Source organism: Gadus morhua, chromosome 15 (genome assembly GCF_902167405.1).
Source record: "Gadus morhua chromosome 15, gadMor3.0, whole genome shotgun sequence".
Taxonomy (NCBI): domain Eukaryota; kingdom Metazoa; phylum Chordata; class Actinopteri; order Gadiformes; family Gadidae; genus Gadus; species Gadus morhua.
In genome coordinates, this window is record NC_044062.1 from 7,937,337 (window position 1) to 7,960,347 (window position 23,011).

Sequence of the window (23,011 nt, forward strand, 5' to 3'; positions counted from 1 at the left end):
GTACAGCAGCTCGTATTACTGTGATTGCAATCTTAACGTCTGTAATTATGAAGCAATGAGCTAGACTCTAAATCTACTATTCACCACAATCTGATGGATCTTTTATTCATGGGCTTTATTTCTTCTTTATATTACCCTAAATCGTGTCATAAATTGAAATTCATGTTCATCAATATTAATATTTTCCCTCTGTCTCTCTTTGGATCTGTGTATGTCTGTGTGAGAGTGTGTTTCTGTCCGTGTCTGTTTGTGCATGCGTATCTGTGCGTTTGTGTGTGTGTGTACCTATCCGTGTGTGTCTGTGTACCTGTGTGCCTGTCTTTGTTTGTTTTATTGCGTGTGTGTGTGCCTACGTGTGTGTGTGTGTGTTTGGGTGTGTGTGTCACAGATTCACTGAGTTCCTGGAGCCCTTCGAGCGCGTGATCCAACCGGAGGAGCTGTGGCTGTACAAGAACCCGCTGGTGGAGTCCGACCACATCCCCAAGAGAGTCATGTTTGTAAGTGGCACCGCGGTCCACCACAGTACCCCCATCATCATCGCCCCATTGCTGCCCATCCACGTGTCTCTGTCTGCGGTCACTGCAATGCACGGCAACCTGGGTGTCAGTCCCGGCTCACGGACGATCCCACTTTAATGACACTAATTGATTGAATATATAGCCCTGCTCTAGGCTCCTAAAAGCACTTTATATAGTGAGTGAGTTTGTGCGTGTGTTTGTGTGTGTGTGTGTGTGCGCGTCTGTCTGTCTGTCTGTCTGTCTGTCTGTCTGTCTGTCTGTCTGTCTGTCTGTCTGTGTGCGTGTGTGTGTGTGTGTGTGTGTGTGTGTGTGTGTGTGTGTGTGTGTGTGTGTGTGTGTGTGTGTGAGGGTGTGACATCTCATCCCCTATCAGTGTGTAGTAATAGTGTGTGTGCAATATGCGCCAGAAAGCTCACCACACACTGGTCACAGTGGAAAGTTGGAATGATGAAACTTAGACTGTACTTTATAATTAAACCCTAACAACGCACCTCTAAAGAGTCAGAATGATCCGTTATTAAAAGACGATATCGATGCTTGAGACTCGTTAGAGATGTGTTTGACTGATTGTTACTTTAGTGCTTGTTGTTCTGTTTTTAAAGAGCACCCTGAGCGATGTGGGATCTTAAAGTGGAATCAATTTAATGCAACGCCCAAATAGTGCTGACATTTGTGGTTCTATTCATTTATTTATTCTTATTTTGTTGTATTCAGTGCTTTTCGTGCCATGAATTCCAGCAAACTTAATCCCCTAACATCTATGCATTATAATATATAGACCTGATCAAATGCAGTGCAAAGTATAGAACTAGAAAGATCCTCGCTTCTTCTGACAGCGTCGAGGTGTCAATGTTTCAGTAAATCATTTATATTTAAAAAGCAATAAATATTCAAGCCTGCATTCTGTGGCTGCATGCGTGTCCATCCCTCATGACGGCCTACCGTGTCATTTTCCCGTAGATATCAGAAAATAAAATGGAAATGGTTTCCTGACGCATGCGAGACGCAATCGATTCCCCCACACCGAAGCCGTCTTCGTCGTCCGCAAAACGTCAAGCGTTTCCCATCTGGAATAAATAAAGATCTTATCTCATTGTAACGCGTATGTGAATACGGACGCATCCGTCCGTTCCAGGATACATTCTCGTCCCGTTGCCATGCCACTCGTCTCCTCTGGCTGCTTCCCTATTCAACCAGGGACAGTGTCTGTGGATATTGCCTAAGTAGGTTTCTTCCTCCATTTGAATAGAGCAGAAGGAACACAGTGGGATAACAGTGGGAATAAATTACCGTTCAGAATCATGAACCAGTCAGCCTGCCTGGGGTGATCCAAGAGGGGAAGCTGGCCAGGATTTTTGATTTTTTCCTTTTGGAAGAGAATGTGGAAGCAGGGAAACATCTATGAAATGGTGAGCATGGTTATTTGCATATTAAGTGGGGGAAGTAAAATGGCGACCGGGAAATCACATGTTGATGCCTTCTTGGTGATGTACCAGTTACCAGGTCTGAAATAAGGGGAACATTATTACAAATACAAGGCTTAAATAGCAAATAAGGAGAACATTATTAAAAACACAAGGTTTACACAGCTCTATTGTCAATTCAGCCCCAGCAATGCTCAGGGAATGTAACCCACTAAATGTGGATAGACCTGACTAGACCTTTATACCGAGGATGTGCCTCAGCTACTAAACCTTTATACAGAGGATGCGCCTCAGCTACTAAACCTTTATACAGAGGATTGCTGTAAAGCAGAGTGCACCTGTGTTCCTCCCAGGAGACCCCTACCTGTAACGGATGTTTGGGGTTCCTGAGGCGGCGGAGGCCATCTTGTAGTCGACCTGCGAGAGGGAATGCCCCGGCCTCGGGGCATTCGATGCTCGGTGGTCGATGATAAAACTGTACATGTTTTTGCTTTCGCTTCCTCCAGGCCATCTCCTTCCTCACTCCCTTGGCCGTCATATTTGTGGTGAAGATCATTCGGAGGACGGACAAGACGGAGATCAAAGAGGCGTGTTTAGGTGTGTACTTTTACTATTTAATGGCAGGAGAACTTGTTAGGTGTTTGAATCCTCTTTTACCTGATTCACAAGAATGAAATCCAGGGCAATTATACAACGCTAAATAGAATATTGAAATCAGTTGTCAGCTAACCTCTGAGGTATAATTTCAGGTGGTTGTAATTAGCTGAATCCTGTTGTTTTCCTGCTATGCCTGAAGACAGTCGTGACTGTGCATTGGCGGACATTTGGAACTTGGTGCGGAACAACAAAATCAATTCCAAAAGTTGCAGCACCAACTTCTCCCAGTGTTATGTTAATCAGACGCTTTTACTAGACGCTTTATCTTGTTTTGTGTTAAGTGTTAGCAGAGCTGTAGTTGCACGATGATGGTGAAGAACCAGGGTAGTTAATCCAATTAAAATGACACAAAAGTGTGTGTGTGTGTGTGTGTGTGTGTGTGTGTGTGTGTGTGTGTGTGTGTGTGTGTGTCTGAGTGTGTTTGTGTGTGTGTGTGTGTGTGTGTGTGTGTGTGTGTGTGTGTGTGTGTGTGTGTGTGTGTGTGTGTGTGTGTGTGTGTGTGTGTGTGTGTGTGTTTGTGTGTGTGTGTGTGTGGTTGACAGAGATGGAGAGCAAGGTAACCACCAACAATCTGGTAAAACTCTGAATATAATAACTCCTCGTATCATTCGTTTTGAACTGCATCATAATAATAGTTTGTTGCTCCTTTTTTACCTTTATCTTATTCATTTTGCGTTTGATTTCCATTTCCAGCTACAATCAGCCGCTAAAGAGAATGTGATAAACGTCTATCACAAAAACTTAGATTTGGTTGAAACATTCCTCCAAAGGAGTATAACCGGTACCGCTTGGCGTGCTTTTTCATAAACTGATGACCAAACTACAATTAATTGGGGCTATATGTTACATTTATTCAATTATATTAGCAGTAGAGAGATTTGCATTGCTCATATGAAACATTAAAGGGTTTCATTCGGTCTCTGGCTCTCTGGGGTAGACTAGCCTCACAGAGCAAATCCTTTCCCCTACCGAGCTCTGTGTTCTCTCTTTGCTCTGTTACCCTCTTCTATTCATTTATTTATGATCTGCTGCTCATTTATTTACGTTGTCATGTATCTGCCTCAGTTTAGAAATTGTGTTTGAAAAGGCTTCTATCAATAAAGTTGGCGAGTATAGTTTAAAATTCACGAGTTCATCTTCATCAGAATCCAAAAGCTGCTGTTGGATTGGAGTGGGAATGAGTTTTGTATTTCTGTTTGTGTCACAGTTCCTAGCTAGATAGTACAGAACGGAGGCCAAAGAGACGATTCCAGAGTTTCATGAGGCGTGAAGGTTATTACTCACTTACAAAGTAGAAAGTTTCAAAGCTGAAAGATAGACAGATGCTGTGTGCTCAGTACTAGCCATCGATATATCGTTATTGATCCCTGATTAGTGATGGGATGGGATTCTACCCACGATGCATATTTATCCTGAGTTAAAGGCTGCCCTTCTCGTCTGCAATAAGAAACCGCTCAGTCTTCATTCCTCCCTCTCAGCTGAATTAATCACATCGGAAATAACAAATGTATGTTCGCCCCCTCGTTATTGACGGTGTATGAACAGACTGCTGTATATGACACTGGTGCTTTGCATTACCGAGCAAGCCCAGGGAGACTATACTGTTACCACTAAGCAACCTGGGTTGAACTGGTTCTGCTGGGAATTACCCACAAGGGCCAGATCATTCCAAGTGGTTCGCTATAGTCATGGCTGCAATAAACTATTTAATACTGGAACTATTATACTATATCACTATTGTTAAACGGTAATATAAATCGGTGCTATTTAAATGTAATTGCTACAAAGGATTGCTTCTCTGACAAAAGCAACGCACTCACTGAACCCACGGTGTCCTCTAATGACAGAAGTGTACACATACCTGGAGTATGGGGACATAAATCATATTTCTCCTATTATAACGGCTTTGACAGAAGTGTGAGCGGGCAGAAAGATTCACACTAACAAGGAGGACTGGTTCTGATAACTTCCTAGTTGGCACCGGTAGAGGAGAGGAGAGCAGATGGGGTGAGACGGGGCGCTGGGGAAGTCAGTCCACCACGTTTAATCACCACACAACTGTTGTTTCTGGGCCGTTGTTCCAGTGCAGGCATACGTGATCAGATCTATCTGCCTCACCCAATGCTGATTGGTTCAGTGATAGGGCTGGGCGATTAATCTAATTTTGATCGCGATTACGATTTTAGCGTCAAACCACCAGAAAATTAACATAATCGAGTTTTCCGATTTTTGGTTATTTACTATTTTTTATTATTTGTTTGGGCCAAGGCCCAAAACCAAAAAAACACATTGTCATTTTTTTTTTTTGGCCCCCTGATAGTCGTTGGCCCTGGGGCTTCAGCCCAGGTAAGCCCGTGCATTAAGGCGGCCTTGTCCTTCCCCGTGTACCACAAAGATAGCTAGGAAAAGACGCATCACAATGCTAAGTACTATTTACTACTATAAGTGCAAGGACGTACAGCATACAGTAACTTGTCATTTCCTTCTCTCTCTCTTTGTGATCAGCTGTGACACTGGCTCTGGCGCTGAATGGAGTCTTCACAAACACCATCAAGTTGATCGTGGGCAGGTATGCTAATCAAACATGAACCTCTGTTGTTTTGGTATCATAAGAACTGCATTATATATGAAACGAAACAAAAATAATCGCATTATGTAAGAAGCATAAACTGTCCATCGTTAGTTTCTAAGTGCTATGGGTGATTGTGTTTTCTTTGTGTGTGACAGGCCCAGGCCGGACTACTTTCACCGCTGCTTTCCAGACGGGCAGATCAATCCCAAGATGCTTTGCACCGGGGAACAGGAGCTGGTGTCAGAGGGCCGCAAAAGCTTCCCGAGCAGCCATTCCTCCTGTGAGTACCGCACCGCCACCACGGGATGCCAGCATACCTGCTTAACCTTGAGCAGAGGTCCATGCAGCTAAAGCGTGTTCGTGCTCCTTCTAGATCTTCTAGTTCTAGAAGTTGGTTCTACCAGTGTTACGTGCACATGTATGAATATAATCAGGGCCCGAAAATTGTGAGGTCCGGAGGTTTTGTTTTGGTGGACACGCACACGCACCAACAAATGTCACACACAGCGGACACCGAGTAACAACTCTCCACTGAATTAAGCATTTGCTCATCTCTGAGAAGTTGATTTTGTAGACAGTTGTGTTTCAGTTTGAATTAACTTAGGTCTGGAACTCTGTGACCTCATAGCTGGCTACGGGCGTTTATATGAATACATACATTGTTGGCTGCTGGAGTTCCTTCCTGTAAGTGGTGAAATGGCCAAAGTTAGATTTGCGGCATGAGGCTAGCACTCTTCAGAATCAATCTGGGATTGTTTTCGAGTGGCTGCCAGTTTTTATCGGGCTCTCTGTTTGGAGGAATCAAATTCAGTCCTTCTGTTTCACAGCTCCTTCTTAAACTGGGTGATCATTTAGACAATACTGCCTTCCCAGCTGTCCAAAAATGTGTTTAATAATTCATGTGTCTCCACAACACTTGCTCTTTTCCATCACATTTATATTGCTAGTGCTTGTTTGGACAAAGATATGAATATCGGTGATTCAACCAAAATCAATGACTTTATTGCAGCGAGGACCAGTCAGAGGAGATGAGACAATGTGTGCCATTTTAATAACGCAGGCGACAGGCTAGGCAGTTCACAAAGCATAAAACCTCACTGCTACACTTCCCTGCTGTTACTCCGTCCTCAGAAGAGCGTTTTCCTCTAACTGACATCGCGTCTCTCGGCTAGAAATGAAATGTAAGTCGTCTGCTTCGGCACTCCGTCCCTAATAAAGTCTCTGAGCGTCTTTGGGGACAAACAGTCACCTCCGCAACGAGTCCCAAAAATCGAAGCCTCGTTCTCTCTTCGTCGCTTCCGTCTTTTGAGATGTTTCAGTGGAGCCGCGTCGACGGTTTACAACATAATGATGTGGTGTGTGGGAAGGAGAAGAGAAGGGAGGTAGGGAGACGCAGACAGGCCCATCATTACATCCTTGTTAAACCTTTGATTGGAGAAATGCTTGAGGTTTTGCTTTACACAAAAAGCAAGAATTTCTGTGGAGGTAAATAGGAGCTGAGCCGTGTCATGCTATTTCATAATCTGATGGGGTGTGTGTGAGTTTCTCTGGGGGGGGGGGGGGGGGGGGGGGGGTGGGAGCATCTGTTTGGATACCGACCCCTGAAGGGTGATTCACGAGAGAGACCCAGCGGCTGCCTTCACCTGGCAGCAGGTTGGATATCTTCAGATACAGCACACCGATATATAATGAAAGTGTGATTGATCCTTTGAACAAAGGATACCTGCTTGGCTCGACATGCTATGAGCTCGCCTAGCCGTTGTGAATCCAAGCAACCTTTCTGTGTCCAAGCGCGAAAGCGCTGAGCAGAGTTGAATCGGCGGGGATCCATGTTAACAGCGCCAGGTAACATCCAAGACGTATGAAACGGACACGGTACGTATCACATTCACACGATGGGATGATAGGCGAGTGCGTCGTGCAGCGCGCAGTGTACGCTATTCGATTTCACGTTCGAGGTAATGGAGTGTTCGATTTAATGGAGCCGGTCTCACGTCTCGCTTTGAAAGGTGATACCTGAGCTCCCTCCAGCCCGTGTGTTTACCGTCTTTCCCTGGCACCCCTCCAATGAAGGGGCCCCGTGCGGTCTGCGCCGCGTCCCGTTGGCAGCGGCGATGAGGGGGGGGGGGAGATGGCACCGTAATTCAGCGCTCTGCCACGCTAGTTCTGCATTCATCTCAGTCCCTCCTAATGCCCTGATGGAGCTGTGGCCCGCGTCACGCTGTGAGGGGGAGACGAGGAACGCTGGGGGGGGAGCCAGCATGGTCGTGTCTAGAGACAGGACAGAAAATAACTCTGTTCCCCACGCGTGGGAGTGTGTGCATGGCACACGCAGACGCCGCCTGTAGCTACGTGTGTGTGTGTGTGTGTGCATGGGTATGTTTGTGTTTGCGTGTGCGCGTGTGTGTTTGTCTGCCTCAGATGCTCAACAGATTCAAACAATTGGTTTTAAGGGCAGAGAGGAAATATAGATTATATATATGTGTGTGTATAAATATGTTTTATACACATATATATATATATATATATATATATATATATATATATATATATATATATATATATATACATATATATGGGTGCTAGAAATAGAGAGAGAGATATAAAGAGAGAGAACGTAGTAGATAGATTTGTCGATTACTTCTTTTTCCAAGAAAGAAAATGGTAAATTGAGATAAACTGCAATTGACAGGGCTGAGAACTACGAAAATGAATTGCTAAATGAAACCACTTCAGACCTGCCGGTTCTTCTTTCCATCTTAATGCAATTTGCTATTTTTCATAAACATTTAGTTTCTGCAAATATAAAGCCATTAGAATGGATTGTTTAATAAGAAGGGTTTCAACAACTCGCTGTTTATTATATATCAGGTCTTCGGGGGAGCTAATTAAATTCCCGTGAGACAGAACCAATCATCTCCAATTTAATATCCGCAAACATTTTGCACAGTACGTTTTCAATAAGTTCATCCAAATTCGTCTCCAATTGAATCATATCATTCCATCATATTAGTTTAGCACCTAGAATGACATCCTTCCTTCCGATTGGCCACCGTTCGAAGGACTAAGCCATAGTGATGGGAAAGCAGCCTCCGTACAAACTCTTCCTCGGTCGTAGAATGCAAAACGACAACAGTGGATTTCCCAACAGAGTTCCCAGCGGCAGTTTCTACGCTCTGAAGGATCTGCCGCTGTTCTTGTGGTCATAGGTCAGAGTCCATAGGTCAAGTCACTTCGGTGTTTGATAAATATTAAACCGACTGCATTCTATACTGCGCTTTTCTAACCAGTGGCCCCTGAAAGCGCTTTACAATATCTCCTAACATCACATTTACAATTACATTTAGGGCATTTAGCAGACGCTTTTATCCAAAGCGACTTACAATAAGTACATTTGTCATAAGAAGTGCATCAATATATCGCTGTCGGTACAGAAAGGATGTTCATAGAACCAAGTGCAAGTACAACAATCGCTAGGCTAACCTATTCCCCGTGTTACAGCAATGATAGCAGCTACTTCAGTTGCTACACAGTTAAGTACTATAATACAATACAATACAATACAATACAATACAATACAATACAATACAATACAACACAATACAATACAGTGTACAGTGGTGGCCAGAAGGGGAAGGGTGGCTATGCAGTGTCGAGGTGGACTCTGAACAGGTGCATTCACAAATTCACGGCAGAGTCCAGCATGCGAGAGGACAGCAAGCTCTTCGGGAGCAGTTAGGGTGAGGCGTCTTGTTCAGGGACACCTCGACACTCATCCAGGAGGAGACAGGGATTTAACTAGCAACCTTCCGGTAACCAACCAACCCACTGTACCTCCTGAGCTACTGCCACCCCCATAGGGTGAAGGCTTTTTTAACGGTGGCGAGCAGCAGTGGAATGCTTCCCCCATGGATGAGAATAGTTGGCGCGGTGTCAGGCTGTGCTCACACGTCCTGGTAATGAGACGCAGCGCGCGCTTCACCTCTCGCCTCGGTGCAGTGGATAATCATGTAACTTCATTAATGCTCCAGCCTCGTTATGGACGGCGGCGTGAACCTAATGAACCGTCATTTGTGGTTTTATCTCGAAGCGTTCAGGCAATATATTCATGGTTAAGTATTGTCGATTGGAAATGTAAGACTGAGGATGATCCTTAAAATCTCTGGATAAATATTACACATTCAATTGATTTTTTTTGCATCTTCAGTCTTTCCTGCATTTTTGATCGATCCATTATAACTTAATAGTGTTAAATGAGCAAGTAGTTCATGCATGGATGATAACAGTTTAAAATGTATTCTTCAGTTGAGAAAATAGTGTTCTTTATTTTCTCCTTTCACTTCCTCAAAATCTGAATGATTTCCACTGCCTACACACACACACACACACACACACACACACACACACACACACACACACACACACACACACACACACACACACACACACACACACACACACACACACACACACACACACAATGCATTGTTGCCAACCAAACATCATGTCAAGAAAATGTTGTAAAAATGTGCAAAAAAGTACACAATGCCACTTGCCAGCATGAAACAATCTTGTCTAATTAACCCCATCATTTTTCACAACATTTATACATTTGGAATAATTTTCCAATTAAAATATTGGTAAATTAATTTGTCTAAAAGAAATCTGCGCTCTACATTGCGACAGAGCTGAAAATTATAACTGAAAAGTAGACTTATTACTATCTTTCATGCACCAATTCACACACACACATACACACACACATTCTATATTCTCTCTCTCTCTCTCTCTCTCTCTCTCTCTCTCTCTCTCTCTCTCTCTCTCTCTCTCTCTCTCTCTCCCTCTCTCTCTCTCCCTCGTCCAGCTCTCTCTCATGGCCACTTATGTTTTTATTAAATAAGTCCTCCAAATATGCACAGTTCTCTGTACTTTGGGATTCCGGATTACTCTTCAAAGAGTTCTGATAAACAATTAAAACTTTTACAACATTGTATAAGAATCTAACATATTCCAGAGAAAACTGCTTGCTCAAAGGCATCTTTTAGAACCGGTGATTATGTTTATTCCTTCATGTGTAACAGCCTTCTGATTATGAACAACAGTCAATGTCCAGATTACTGCTGAGCATGTCCTTTACACTGTACGCAACAACAAAGCCTCCAGATTCGTCATTCATCAGACAGAATGAGCTGACAGCAGCAAGCTGAGAACAAATGAGTACAACTTACAGCACTTATAGAAGGTAAACGGGCCGATAATTCTCCAGGGCATTTTTCCTACTTACCTGTTTTACATGCTGTTGTATGATGTGGTATCCTCTTGGTTTAAAATAATTACATTGCATAATGTCAAAGGTAATGGATTGTTTTGTGTATTCTGCATATGTGAGACCGGTATGTGTGTGTCCCTTGTGAATACAGGCAAGGGAAAAGTGAGGGCTCCATTTAAGTTTTACTACTTTGTTGTGTGGCGCTAGTTTGCCAATGTCGCTGGGTCGTTGTGTTGTAACGGGGATGTCAGGCCAGAACAATGGAGGATGAGTCAGCAACAACCGCCTTACATATTGGCCCAGGTAGAACATTGAAATTGGACATTAGCATCAGAGCACATAAACCACCCGCTGTGTTCTATCGTCGGGCCAGGGATTACTCTTTAAGTTGCAGTGACCCCCCTGTTTCAGCCCCAACTCCAACACTGTGAGATCCGGAAGAGTAGTGTTCTGGGCCGGGAGTTTTCTAAAGGAGGGGCAAGGTGCCAAGTATAGGGGTCTCGCGGAATACATAAAATGTTGCAAAAAATGCTGTAAAAGTCACAAGACATTTATTTGGCACACATAAACAATATTTGAAAAGCTTACTATTTCCAGTGTCATTATCCAAATTATCAATTAATCACAAATAAGAAAAGGCTACAGAAAGACTAGGGTGTTTCCTCTTATATTTGAATCCCGGGTTGTTTCTGGTGAGGTCTTCTTCCATGTATGGCACTGTTACAAATAGTGCCACCCATGATTGCCATCAGGTGCCCCGATTGCCCTGATTGCCCTGATTACCCTGACTGTAACCGGGTAATTCTCCTGCTGGAGGAGGACCCTCATGCCCGTGGCATTACGGTCACTTCGTCGTGACATCAAAGTACCTCTGAGTAGAACGCTATGGTAGGTCTTGGTTTGTGGTGATGGCCCTAGGTTATGGCTCTAGCTGCATGCTGATGGCTCTAGGTGCTTGCTGATGGCTCTAGGTGCTTGCTGATGTCCCTCGGTGCGTGCTGATGGCTCTAGGTGCTTGCTGATGGCCCTTGTTACGTGCTGATGTCCCTCGGTGCATGGTGATGGCTCTAGGTGCTTGCTGTTGGCTCTAGGTGCTTGCTGATGTCCCTCGGTGCGTGCTGATGGCTCTAGGTGCTTGCTGATGGCCCTTGTTACGTGCTGATGGCCCTCGGTGCGTGCTGATGTCGGTGCCTGAGCGTAGTGGCAGGCCCGTGGCTTCCAGCTCGCCAGCCTCAGACACACGCTGCAGTGCCCATAACGGCTCATCTATTTCCCCCCAGGAGTCAAAATGGGGGGCATGGCAGACGAGACAGCTGACTCCGGGGAAAACACTTGAGTTGAAATAAGGGCAATAGTTCAGCACAACGGCTTTCTGCGATTTATACAAAATCAACGTGATCCTTCTTGTTTTTATCTCCTAGCTTTAGTTTACCAATCCACCCCCGGTGGTTATCGTTCAGCCTGCCTCAACCTCTCTTTTCTTTTGTACCTCTCCTCTCCTCTCCTCTCTCCTCTGCCCGACCCTCCAGTCGCGTTCTCTGGCCTGGGCTTCACCTCCTTCTACCTGGCGGGGAAGCTGCAGTGCTTCACGGACCAGGGTCGCGGGCGGAGCTGGCGTCTCTGCGCCATGGTGCTGCCCCTCTACAGCGCCATGATGATCGCCCTCTCCCGCACCTGCGACTACAAGCACCACTGGCAAGGTGAGCCACCAGCGAGACGGAACCAGTGTACCAGTAGAACCGGCTCCTGTGCCCCTGGCAGAGGTGTAGAAACATGGGTAACGCTTAAAGAATAAATGCATATTCGTTCAACATTACTTATCATTAGTTAATGCTGTAATAGGCATTAACTAACATTCTGTTCATTAACATTTAACTTACATTATAGTCACTACTACAACACTACTAATGGTGTTCATGTTAACTAAGTTAGGGATGTTCATGTTTACTATGGTATTAATTTAGTAAGTAAGTAAGTAAGTAAGTAAGTTTTATTTATAGAGCACATTTACACACAGCATACACTGACCAAAGTGCTGTACAATAAGATAAAAAAAATAATAGGGTTAGTGTTAGTTAGTTGGTTAATTTACACATTAGTTAACAGGATTAGGCTTAACCCTGGATTGCAAAATCAATTGATTTCCTTCTGTCCCTTCCAGCCGATTTAAGCTTTGCCAAGACTTGAGATTTTCTTGATATGATAGTTGTTTGGTAGTGACAGGATACATCCCTCTGGGGCTAGGGATAACCCTAACCCCCTACCCCTGACCCCAACCCCTATGCTTATAGGTTATCCCTTAAGGTAATGCTGTATAATTAAGATTATTTCCCCGTTCACTAGGGTTAATGAATGGCTAATTAATGTACCATTATGGCCTGACCCTTACCCTGGAGTTTCAAGTGTGTAATTAGCTAAATGTAGAAAAACTAAACTCAAACAGCAGGGTCAGCAGGGCCACTTAAGTCAAATGAGGGAATAAAGTGAGGAAGCAAATTGGAAGAATCACTAAGAGCCCCTGATCCCCTCGCCAAGAGGCACCTTAACCACACAGGCTTAGCGAGCGGCGGGAAGCACAAACACTTGTTTATGTAATACAAACGGGAAAAACGCTGCAAATCTTTCCCAACTCCAAGATTGGCAGCCTATTTGTGGACCAGTTTTGATTTGATTACCGATTGACATCTTTTTATTGGCTGGTCGATTTCAAGTTTTCTTGACTGTGCATTCCGATTCTAATTACGTTATTAAGGGTTGTCAATGTGTGCATCAAACATCAGAGAATGACGTGCCACCAAATCCATCGCAGCCGCACGTCATTTCACTCTATTGATTCCCTCCTGTCCCTTCCGGCCGAATTGAGCTTTGCCAAGACAGACTTGAACGTTTTCTTGACATGATGGTTGTTAGCGAGTGGATACATCCCTCTGTGATAGTTTTTTAAATGTTGTTCATCAGTGCATCCGTCACTCTAAAGGAGGAATTTGTTGTGTCTGATTGACGAGAGATTTAAGCGAATTGAACAGGCTGTTATCGTAAGTCGGTGATAAGTTTGCAGCGCAAAACATAAAGGTCATAGACAAAGAGGAAATCAGTGAGGAATCATTATTGGCTCCATTCCTCATCTCTTATGAAAACAAATCAATGGTCTGTTTGCATGCAGCCAGGCAAGTAGAGGGGCATGAGAAAATGTAATTAAAAAACAATTACGTCCAATCCTCTCGCCATGTCTCATCGCACGATGCGTCGAGAATGGATAACTGTGCGAGGAGCCGATCTCCGTCAAACCTACGCACACACGGCCTCCTGGGTTCACGAACACAACGAACGCCAACACAACAAACATTGGCCAACGCACAGGTCAAGCCGTGAGGTATTACAAGAAAGGTCGCAGACCGCTTCCCGAAAAAGCTTGGCTGAGACGATCACAATGCAAGTTTTGTTTACCCTTCAAGCAGCTCTTCAAGTTACTGACTGTTTTTAGCCTTATGAGTCTGATTGGAAATGTTTGTTGCTAAATGCAGTCAAGACCTGCACGCTGTTATGTAGGAGCAAACATATCAACAAATATATGATTAAAAATATATGATATAGCAGATCATCAGCAACCACACCCACCAACAATTAAATCAACTTTTTACTTTTCACAGTCAAGGGTAAAAATACCGATATGAATATGCACCCACGTACACACCCACCCGCTCCTGGTGGCCTAGTGCTATTATAAAGTGAACAATATGGCACACGCCTTTATATATCGAAACCAAGAGGGACAGCAGAAAATCGGACCACTTAAAAACACACAAAGCAATTAAACGTGTTGCATTCAAGCGGTTGGACTCAGAAATGAAGGTTAGCGCTTTCAAAATAAAATGCTTGTTCGTTTCCTCCGAGTGCACACGCTATTATTTCTTTAACAGGAGTTTGAAAAACGTCCCCTTTTAATCGACATGGCAGAGCAGAATGGAGACGCAGTCATTCAGTTCACGAATGCACCCCCAGCCCTCAACAGTATGACGTGTAGTCCCTTCATAGATGAGGGCGATGATGTTCTAAGCAGGAAGTCTAAGCTCGGAACTCTGGGCGGACATCTTGCGGTCTTGGACTCTTGTATGGGTCCTTCTTGTTGATCCGGGGAGACCTCTAACATAAAAAATTCCCTTGTTACAGCTGCCCATGGAATATAGAAAGATGCAATAATAAAATAAAGTGTCCATACATACATACATACATACATACATACATACATACATACATACATACATACATACATACATACATACATACATACATACATACTGTACATACATACATACATACATACATACATACATACATACATACATACATACATACATACATACGTACGTACATACATACATACATACATACATACATACGTACATACGTACGTACATACATACGTACGTACGTACATACATACATACGTACGTACATACATACATGCGTACATACATACATACATACATACATACATACATACATACATACATACATACATACATACATACATACATACATACATACATACATACATACGGGCATAAATGTACACGCCTAGGGGTTACACACTAAATGTGGCTAAGAGGTCCTTCATTACAGAATAAATTAATTAATTAAACATGTACAATGGAATTTGCACATTATTACATTGAAGTATTGCAGCATTTGCAGTATAAAAGGTAGAGGAAGGGGGGTTTAAATACAGGTGGTTGTTGGTAGGTAGGTGTAGATCTAGATCTAGGTGTAGCTCTGGGTGTAGGAGTAGGAGTATGTGTATCTGTAGGTGTAGGTGTTTAACTCCCACAGAATAAACAAATGTGTATAGTGACACCAGATGACCTACAGATGACACCTAGAGGTAGACACTCAACAAGGGGATCGAACCCGGTGCCTCTCAGCTGGGAATTGAGACCCCTCAGCTTCGATAGCATCCTATCTCCTCGTACCATCGTCAGTGTGCAGGCTGGTCAAGGAGCCGTTATGGGGTCAGAACAGTCTCATTAATAATGAATGCACAGAGAAGGATTCACACATGTATTTTGTGATTTATACATAAATTACTCTCTTCTCACAAATACATTTCAATGCACACACAAATGGATATCGGTATGTATAAATGTAAAATTTGTCCATAAACAAAAATTTGTTTCACAAAGGATTTCTGATCCACAGACAAATATACCTTGTTTTACATAAATGTAATATAAATCCATAAATATATGAATTAAAAATATATTTGCAATTTTCATCATGTTGTTACATGATGAAAAGTTTGGATGTTGTTACATTTATATACAAACTGTTAAACTTGAATTTACAAGACGCTTTTCATTTGTGAACTTGTTGGCATTTGGTCTGTATTTATATGTGGATTTTTGAGACTCTCCTGACGTGGCTGGATTCACAAATGTATTTTTTTTTCAACAAGGAACTCTCTGTAGCCAATCCGATGCCTCCCTCGTTTTCAGCCAATCACATGACTGCAGTGACTGGGTTTTTACATTGTCGTGTCAGAAATGTGTTTGTGAAACTTATTTTTGTTTATGGATTTATTTTACATTTACACATACCGATATCCATTTGTGTGTGCATTGAAATGTATTTGTGAGAAGAGAATAATTTATATATAAATCACAAAATACATTTGTGAATCCTTCTCTGTGCATTCATTATTAATGAGACTGTTCTGACCCCATAAGCCGTTGCTAGGCAACCCGTTGAACCTGAGTCGGACTAATGAATGGTCACATTACACCACAGGGGACCCGATGATGTACTGTAATTTATACAACGGGGGACCTAAATCCAGCGATCTGATTGGTTCCCAACTGTTGTATAATGAGCGTATACATAACTGCTATGACGCCCGATCATTTTGTGAAAGTTTGCATATCACTCCGCGCCTGGAAGTAGAAACAGTTACAAAGTAAAACATATGTTGGATGATGGAGAGCGTGTAAATGTTGTTACTCCGGGAGTGAGCAAGGCGATGGAGAGACTAACGAAAGCTTAGGCACACGGCGAGTGAACTGTTCCATAGGATAAATTGCCGGCGAACCGCTCTATCGGAGCCTTCTCTTGGAGGGACGCTAAAGTGTGTTGCATAGCGACCGTCGACGCATAGCGGCAGCCAGGAGGGACTACTTTTTTGTATTCTTTAATTAAACGGCTATTTTGACTTTCTTGGTTTCTTTTTAAATGTAGTGTGTCTATGACTTTCGTTTCGCCATAATAGTTACCGTCGTATAAAAGCAATAGATCACTTCAGTCAGTGGCATGTGCTCATTATACCACTGTGAAGGGGGTCGCCGGCCCTTCGCTGCGCGTCGGGGCCGGACAACGCCCCTTAACAGTGGTATAATGAGCACATACCACAGCCTGGCGTGATCTATTGCTTAAATATACGTTAGGGTTGCCGCGGTGTGGACATTTTCACACCGAGTAATACGCTCGCGTCAACACCGGTATTACCGGTATAAACGGTATTAACTTTGAAACCATAGGTCAACCGCCATCTTCTCCGTCAACTCTCCTCTCACACTCGGTGACAGCGGCTGACAGTGCGCCAATTCTCGGCGTCTTATAATGTTCTATATATAATAGGATAATATAATTTTATATATCATAATATCACGGCCAAAAGCTCTGTGCGCCTCCGGATGGCCGTAGCGCGGGGAGCTCACGTAGGGATTGGGCTCCGCGGGGTTTGTTTACCGGCGTTGCTATGGTTACCGGTCTTGTAAGGAAGCACGTCAATTCTCGGCGCGACAATTCTCCCACACAGAGCAGAACTGTGGCCTATTCTACACATTTAAATTTTCTTAATTATAATTATATTATTCATTTTTACTGAATTTGTTTTTTATTACAAAAAAAAAAAAAAAAATGTTGCCGGTGTGCAACATGTTGGCCTCAACACCGGTAACACCGGTAACACCGTATACCGCGGTAACCCTAATATACGTTTAATCAATGTGTATTCATCCGCCCGTCCTGGAAGAGGGGGGGAAGCCTTTCGGATCAGGATCAGGAAATGCGCTGTGGCAGATCGCTGTCTCCGCAGGGTCGATGGAGGGAAAACCACAACAAACTAATCACAGTCATACTCTATAAATATCGCTGACAGCAATCACAGAGACTCGCCAGGAATGTGACAGACTCGTAAAAAGAAAACAATGTCATAAATCTGCCTTCCCCGCGTGACAGCAGTCGGAAAACAATGTGATAAATGTGCCCGGCTCGATGACAACAGTTTGAACGTGAGAGAGCTGGGGAAGGGATGACACGATTGCATGAGACCCCCCCCCCTGTAACACCCCCCCCCCCCCCCCCCCCCAACATCCCCTGTAACGGATTCAAACTGACGCCTTTTATCATGTTTACGTCATCCCCCCCCCCCCGCCATGCCTGGGCCCCAAGACTAACAAGACACAAACATAACTCCTCTTCCACCGATATAGCACAACTCTCATGAGCCAGTGACTCATGCCTTCAGGTAGTAGACGTCTTCTGGTGATCGCACCTCCCACTCAACACCTCGAGGGTCTTAAAAGACAATAGCGCAACGTTGTACCCCATAACGTGTCATTCTGGACTCCGTTAATCCTGGACTTGTGGCGGCAGGTGGCTCAAGAGGTAGAGTGGGTTGGCTGGTCACCGGGAGGTTGCTAGTTCGATCCCCGGCTCTTCCAGTGTGAGAGTGTCGAGGTGTCCCTGAGCAAGCCACTGCCCCTGACGAGCTGGCTTTCGCCTTGCATGGTTGAGTCTGCCATCGGTGTGTGACTATGCTCATGAATGGGTAAATATTAGGCAATATTGTAAAGCGCTTTGAGCGGGCACCGGTTAGAAAAGCGCGGTATACACAACCATTCAAAAGTTCGGGGGTCAACCAGACTATTTCATGTTTTCCATGAAGACTCCCTTTTATTCAACAGTTTTCAGCAGTGCTAAAATAATTGGTCAAGGGTTTTCTAATCATCAATTCGCCTTTTAACACGATTAGCTAAACAATGCAGGCCTACCATTAGAACACAGGAGTGATGGTTGCTGTAATTGGCCTCTGTACACTGTGTTGATGGTGTGTGTAAAAATCTGCCGTTTCCAGCTAGAATAGTAATTAATCACATCGACAATGTCTAGACTGCATGTATTTCTGATCAATTTAATGTTTTCTCCATTGAAATGAAAAATGCTTTTCTTTAAAAAAATAAGGACATTTCTACGTGACCCCAAACTTTTGAGCGGTAGTGTTAACGCCGTCCATTTATCGCTTACCTCCACAGACGCCGTGGTGGGCGGGCTGATCGGCTTTCTGTCCGCGTACTTCTGCTACCGCCAGCACTACCCTCCCTTCCTGCACGCTGAGTGCCACCTGCCTTATGCCAGCCTGGCCGCCAACGCCGCCGCCGTGCGTCTGACCTTGCACCCCCTCCAGGACGAGCAGCCCACCGACAACTCCACCACCCTGCCCCTGGAGGGGCTGAACGAGGGGCCCGTATGACTAGTGCCCCTGGGGAGCTCCACCCCCCATCAGCCATCCGGCGCAGCCCCCCACCACCACCCAACCCCTCTTGACCCGTTCAGCCCGCCACCAGCGCTGCACACGGCTCCAGTGACTGACTGACTACGAGTCATCGTGTCGTACACATTCCAGTAGAGAAGAGATGGATCAACGGCCACCATCTCTTTTGGGGTCGCTCTCTCTCTCTCTCTCTCTCTCTCTCTCTCTCTCTCTCTCTCTCTCGCTCTCTCTCTCTCTCTCTCGCTCTCGCTCTCGCTCGCTCTCTGTCTTTCTCTCAGTCTCTTTCTCTCTTTCTCTCTCTCTCTCTCTCTCTCTCTCTCTCTCTCTCTCTCTCTCTCTCTCTCTCTCTCTCTCTCGCTCTCTGTCTTTCTCTCAGTCTCTTTCTCTCTCTCTCTCTTGATCACTCTCTCTCTTACACATTCTCAATCACTCTGTTTCTCTCTCGCTCGCTCTCTCTCTCGCTCTCGCTCTCACTCTCTCTCTCGCTCTCACTCTCTCTCTCTCTCTCATATCCATTATCGGTTGCATCACTTCTGGTTAGTCTACATTTAGTTTTGTATGAAAGGAGAACATAAAAATACGTGACAACATATACAGGCATAAAAACATAAAAAATCCTGTGAAAGAAAATGCTAATAAGGAGTGAGATCCAAGCTTAAGTATGTGTAAAAGGCAAAAGCTTTATCATTTATTGGTTTCGATGATTTCATACCATTAGTATTATTATAATTGGAATGACTATGAATAAGAACTGTTGAGGTTTTTGATGTCTATAAACGTAAGCGTTTATAAATGAGCGTGTGGAGTGCGTTTGGAGGATGGCCGGTTTAAGCAGCCTCTCCTGGCTCGAGTCAGACTGATTGGACTCTGGGGCTGGGTGAGGCTGCACACCTGTTGTGCATTAAATAATCAATTTTCTGAAGCACAGGTTAAACCAGCAACCACCGCCGACCCTCTGTGAGGTGTCCTGCAAGGAACCATGTGACACCTCCCGCTCTGAATCACTTTACTCAACCTCTGCACAAAACCGTTTATAACATCGACCCCTAAAGAATAAAATGACGATCATCCGCACACACTCTCCTTACGAGGCAAACACTGCAGCTCAGAGAAGCTGCTTCTGAAGAAGTTATCCATGACAACGGCATGTTGAATATGAATGAGAATAGAATCTATCAGTAGAGGTTTTCTTTTTTAATTTAATCTTTATCTCTTGGAAAAGTGCAATGTCCTAATTTAATCCAACCCTGACACGGTGTGTAGTACCTTCATCTTTTTAAAGCATATTAACTGAGAACGGTTCAGCCAACACAGGCAGGTGGAACTTGCAAGGCAGAGGGGGAATATTGTGCCGGTATGAAATCCAATCAAATATTAATTCTGGGTTCCTATTATCGGCGGTTAGGCAGTGCCAAAGAGAGAGCCACGGGGAATGAGACTCTGTTCCCTCGGAAGCAGACATCTGAAAGTAAAACACAACGTATCTCCATACTAAATATTATCTTCATGACAATATTTTGCTCTCCTGTTTCCATTTCATTTGCCGTAACTTCAGATTGCATCTTTCAGATTTCTAGTCTGCTCACAAGCGTGAGCAGCCTTATCGAGTAATCCACTTGAAAGCGATTGATATGACCATGCTGTGTGTTCGCTGTATGATCGACAAACCCGGAGCACAGGGAGACACATGCAAACTATAGACACGCTCTGCAACGAAACAACTAGCATGTAGCGCACATAGGAGCAGACACTCGGTTAGCGTGGCAACAACCCCTTCTAACAGTGTAGAAGCGTGTCTTATATTGGCTTGTATTAATATTTGATACAGCTTATAATTAGCCTGGTATTATAATAACCATCATAAGCCCTTGATGTATTTAGTCCAGTAGGGAGTCAAGGCTTTGGGATGTTTTTAAAAAGGATGATCCACACTTAAAGTCACTTTATCAAACACAAATCAAACTTACGTTTTCTGAGTATATATGTATGTGTGTGTGTGCGTTCGTGGTTGGTGTGTATGTGATGTCTGCGCTTGTGTCTGCGTGTATGTGTGGAATTGTGTGCGGGACATGGGTAGATGTATGGGTGTGGATGTGCGTGTGTGTGTGTGTGTCTGCGTGTGCGTGTGTGTGTCTTAGTGCGTGCATGGTCCTTCTGATCAGTCCAGTGGTGACAGACCAGTGCCAGGCTGGTGCAATACAATACAAAACCAATCACATGTCACCTGTGAACCTCCTATTCCTGTACCCCGCATTGTAAAGAGGGTCCTACCATGTCCTATCAAAGGTGCTAGGCTACGCACATCAAGCTGAACAGAGACAGACCATCACACAGACCACCGATGGCATTGTTCAACGGTTGACATCGCTAGTGTCGAAACAGTTGCTACACAGAGTCCGGTTGCCGTCGGCAACAACACCGCACTTGTTTATTAGAAAATGTATAAAAGCGAAGCTGATGAGCTTTGTTGGCATGTGAGAGAGACGCTTTGTCAGTGAAGTCTCATAGGTTAAGAGGCCTATGATGTAGTCCCCGGGTAAGCACTATACCGCCGAGTTTCCTTGTGTATGCATTGTGGCTTGTTTCTAAAGCGCCGTCGTGTGAAAATAACAAAGAAGACGTTCTTTCGAGTTGGTTGTTTTGTTTTCTCCGGATTCCGAATCCGATGTCTTTTGTTTTGTTTTTCACCCATTTTACCATCTCATGGATTGAAGGAAAAAAAAAAACACAAGAGAGGTATTTGATTCCATAAGTCACGAATAAAATGTTTCAGAAGTAAAACACAAAAGAACGTAGGACTAGGAGCTTACCTTATCTTTGAATGTAGCATGCCAGTTCCATTTGTGAAGAGAAACCACTATTTTCAATGACTTAGCATGTCTGGCCTTGACAATATGTTTGAAAACGATGTATCTTTTGCTGTTTATGAAGTTACGTGTACCACAACAAGGGGACTGCGGCTGTGAGCGACGGACCACCGAGGAAAACAGAGGAACCGCTCGTGTCTTAATCCATCTTGATAAGTGGAACCTTTTATCCGTGGCCCCGGAGTGAGAGAGACCGAGGGGCCACCGGGATACAAAACAAAAGGATTAAAGGATTAAAGCGGAGCAGATACTGTACACCTTGATGATCAGAAGATAAATATGATGATCCGGTTTCTTATTATTATGTGTAAATGAACAACGGCATATTATGCAGCAGCAGATGTTCGACATGTCCAACTCATCCTGGGTTCTTCATTCTGCTTGATGAATCCATGCTTCAGTGAACTCCTTGGCATAACTGACACTGATTGCTGTGTGTGTGTTTGTGGGTGTGTGTGTGTGTGTGTGTGTGTGTGTGTGTGTGTGTGTGTGTGTGTGTGTGTGTGTGTGTGTGTGTGTGTGTGTGTGTGTGTGTGTGTGTGTGTGTGTGTGTGTGTGTGCACCTGTGAAAGTGTGTGTGTGTGTGGCGTGCGTGGGGGTCAACGAGTGTGTCAACGTGCTGCTAATGGAATAGTGTGTTGTGTTGTTTCATGTCGGTCGTGCTGCACTTTTGTTTTTGGGTGTTTCCAATAAAGCTGTTCTAACTTTACGACGTTTGTTTTCATTGTGGAATTAATGGGTTTTTTATTCATGCGCAGAGATTTAGTGTTACGTCTCTTCCAGGCTATTAGACCACAGAAACATTGAGTTGAATAAAGAGCCATCTGGTTCTTCCTGCAAGTACTGTTGGATTTTAAAGGGCTATTCTTTCTCTCATAGATTATTACAAAAAAGGATCTTTCGAATGCAAAATCAATGTCACTAAACCACATGATCTTTCTCCCTGAATTATACAAAAACTAAAATATTTGGATCACAGTCAAACTTGACCTTTAGCAATGTTGATAACTTGCAAATAAGGCAAGCTGGGTGATGGATGGTTTTAAAATATGTTCATTCTCTGATATTAGAACCGGCCCTCATTAACACAAATGATAATCAATCATCTTCAAGATAAAATGCAAAACAGCCGATCACCACAAGCCAATGATTTCCTCAT

General features: G+C 44.0%; 1 protein-coding gene and 1 long non-coding RNA gene across 2 annotated transcripts in view; both read left to right on the plus strand.

The window, feature by feature from the left end:
* Positions 1–19,225, plus strand: part of plpp4 (phospholipid phosphatase 4) — a 40,271-nt gene extending 21,046 nt beyond the window's left edge. The window contains exons 2-7 of the mRNA XM_030378229.1: positions 389–497; positions 2,449–2,539; positions 5,105–5,168; positions 5,327–5,451; positions 11,970–12,140; positions 18,747–19,225. Coding sequence (XP_030234089.1) covers positions 389–497; positions 2,449–2,539; positions 5,105–5,168; positions 5,327–5,451; positions 11,970–12,140; positions 18,747–18,964 — 778 coding nt within the window. The 3' untranslated portion in view covers positions 18,965–19,225. The remainder of the gene's footprint in view (positions 1–388; positions 498–2,448; positions 2,540–5,104; positions 5,169–5,326; positions 5,452–11,969; positions 12,141–18,746) is intronic.
* A 173-nt stretch (positions 19,226–19,398) lies between these two features.
* LOC115560494 (uncharacterized) lies at positions 19,399–22,561 on the plus strand. The gene is made up of 2 exons (XR_003979761.1): positions 19,399–21,721; positions 21,917–22,561. It is a non-coding gene; the product is annotated as an uncharacterized LOC115560494 (long non-coding RNA).
* The last annotated feature ends 450 nt before the right edge of the window (positions 22,562–23,011 follow it).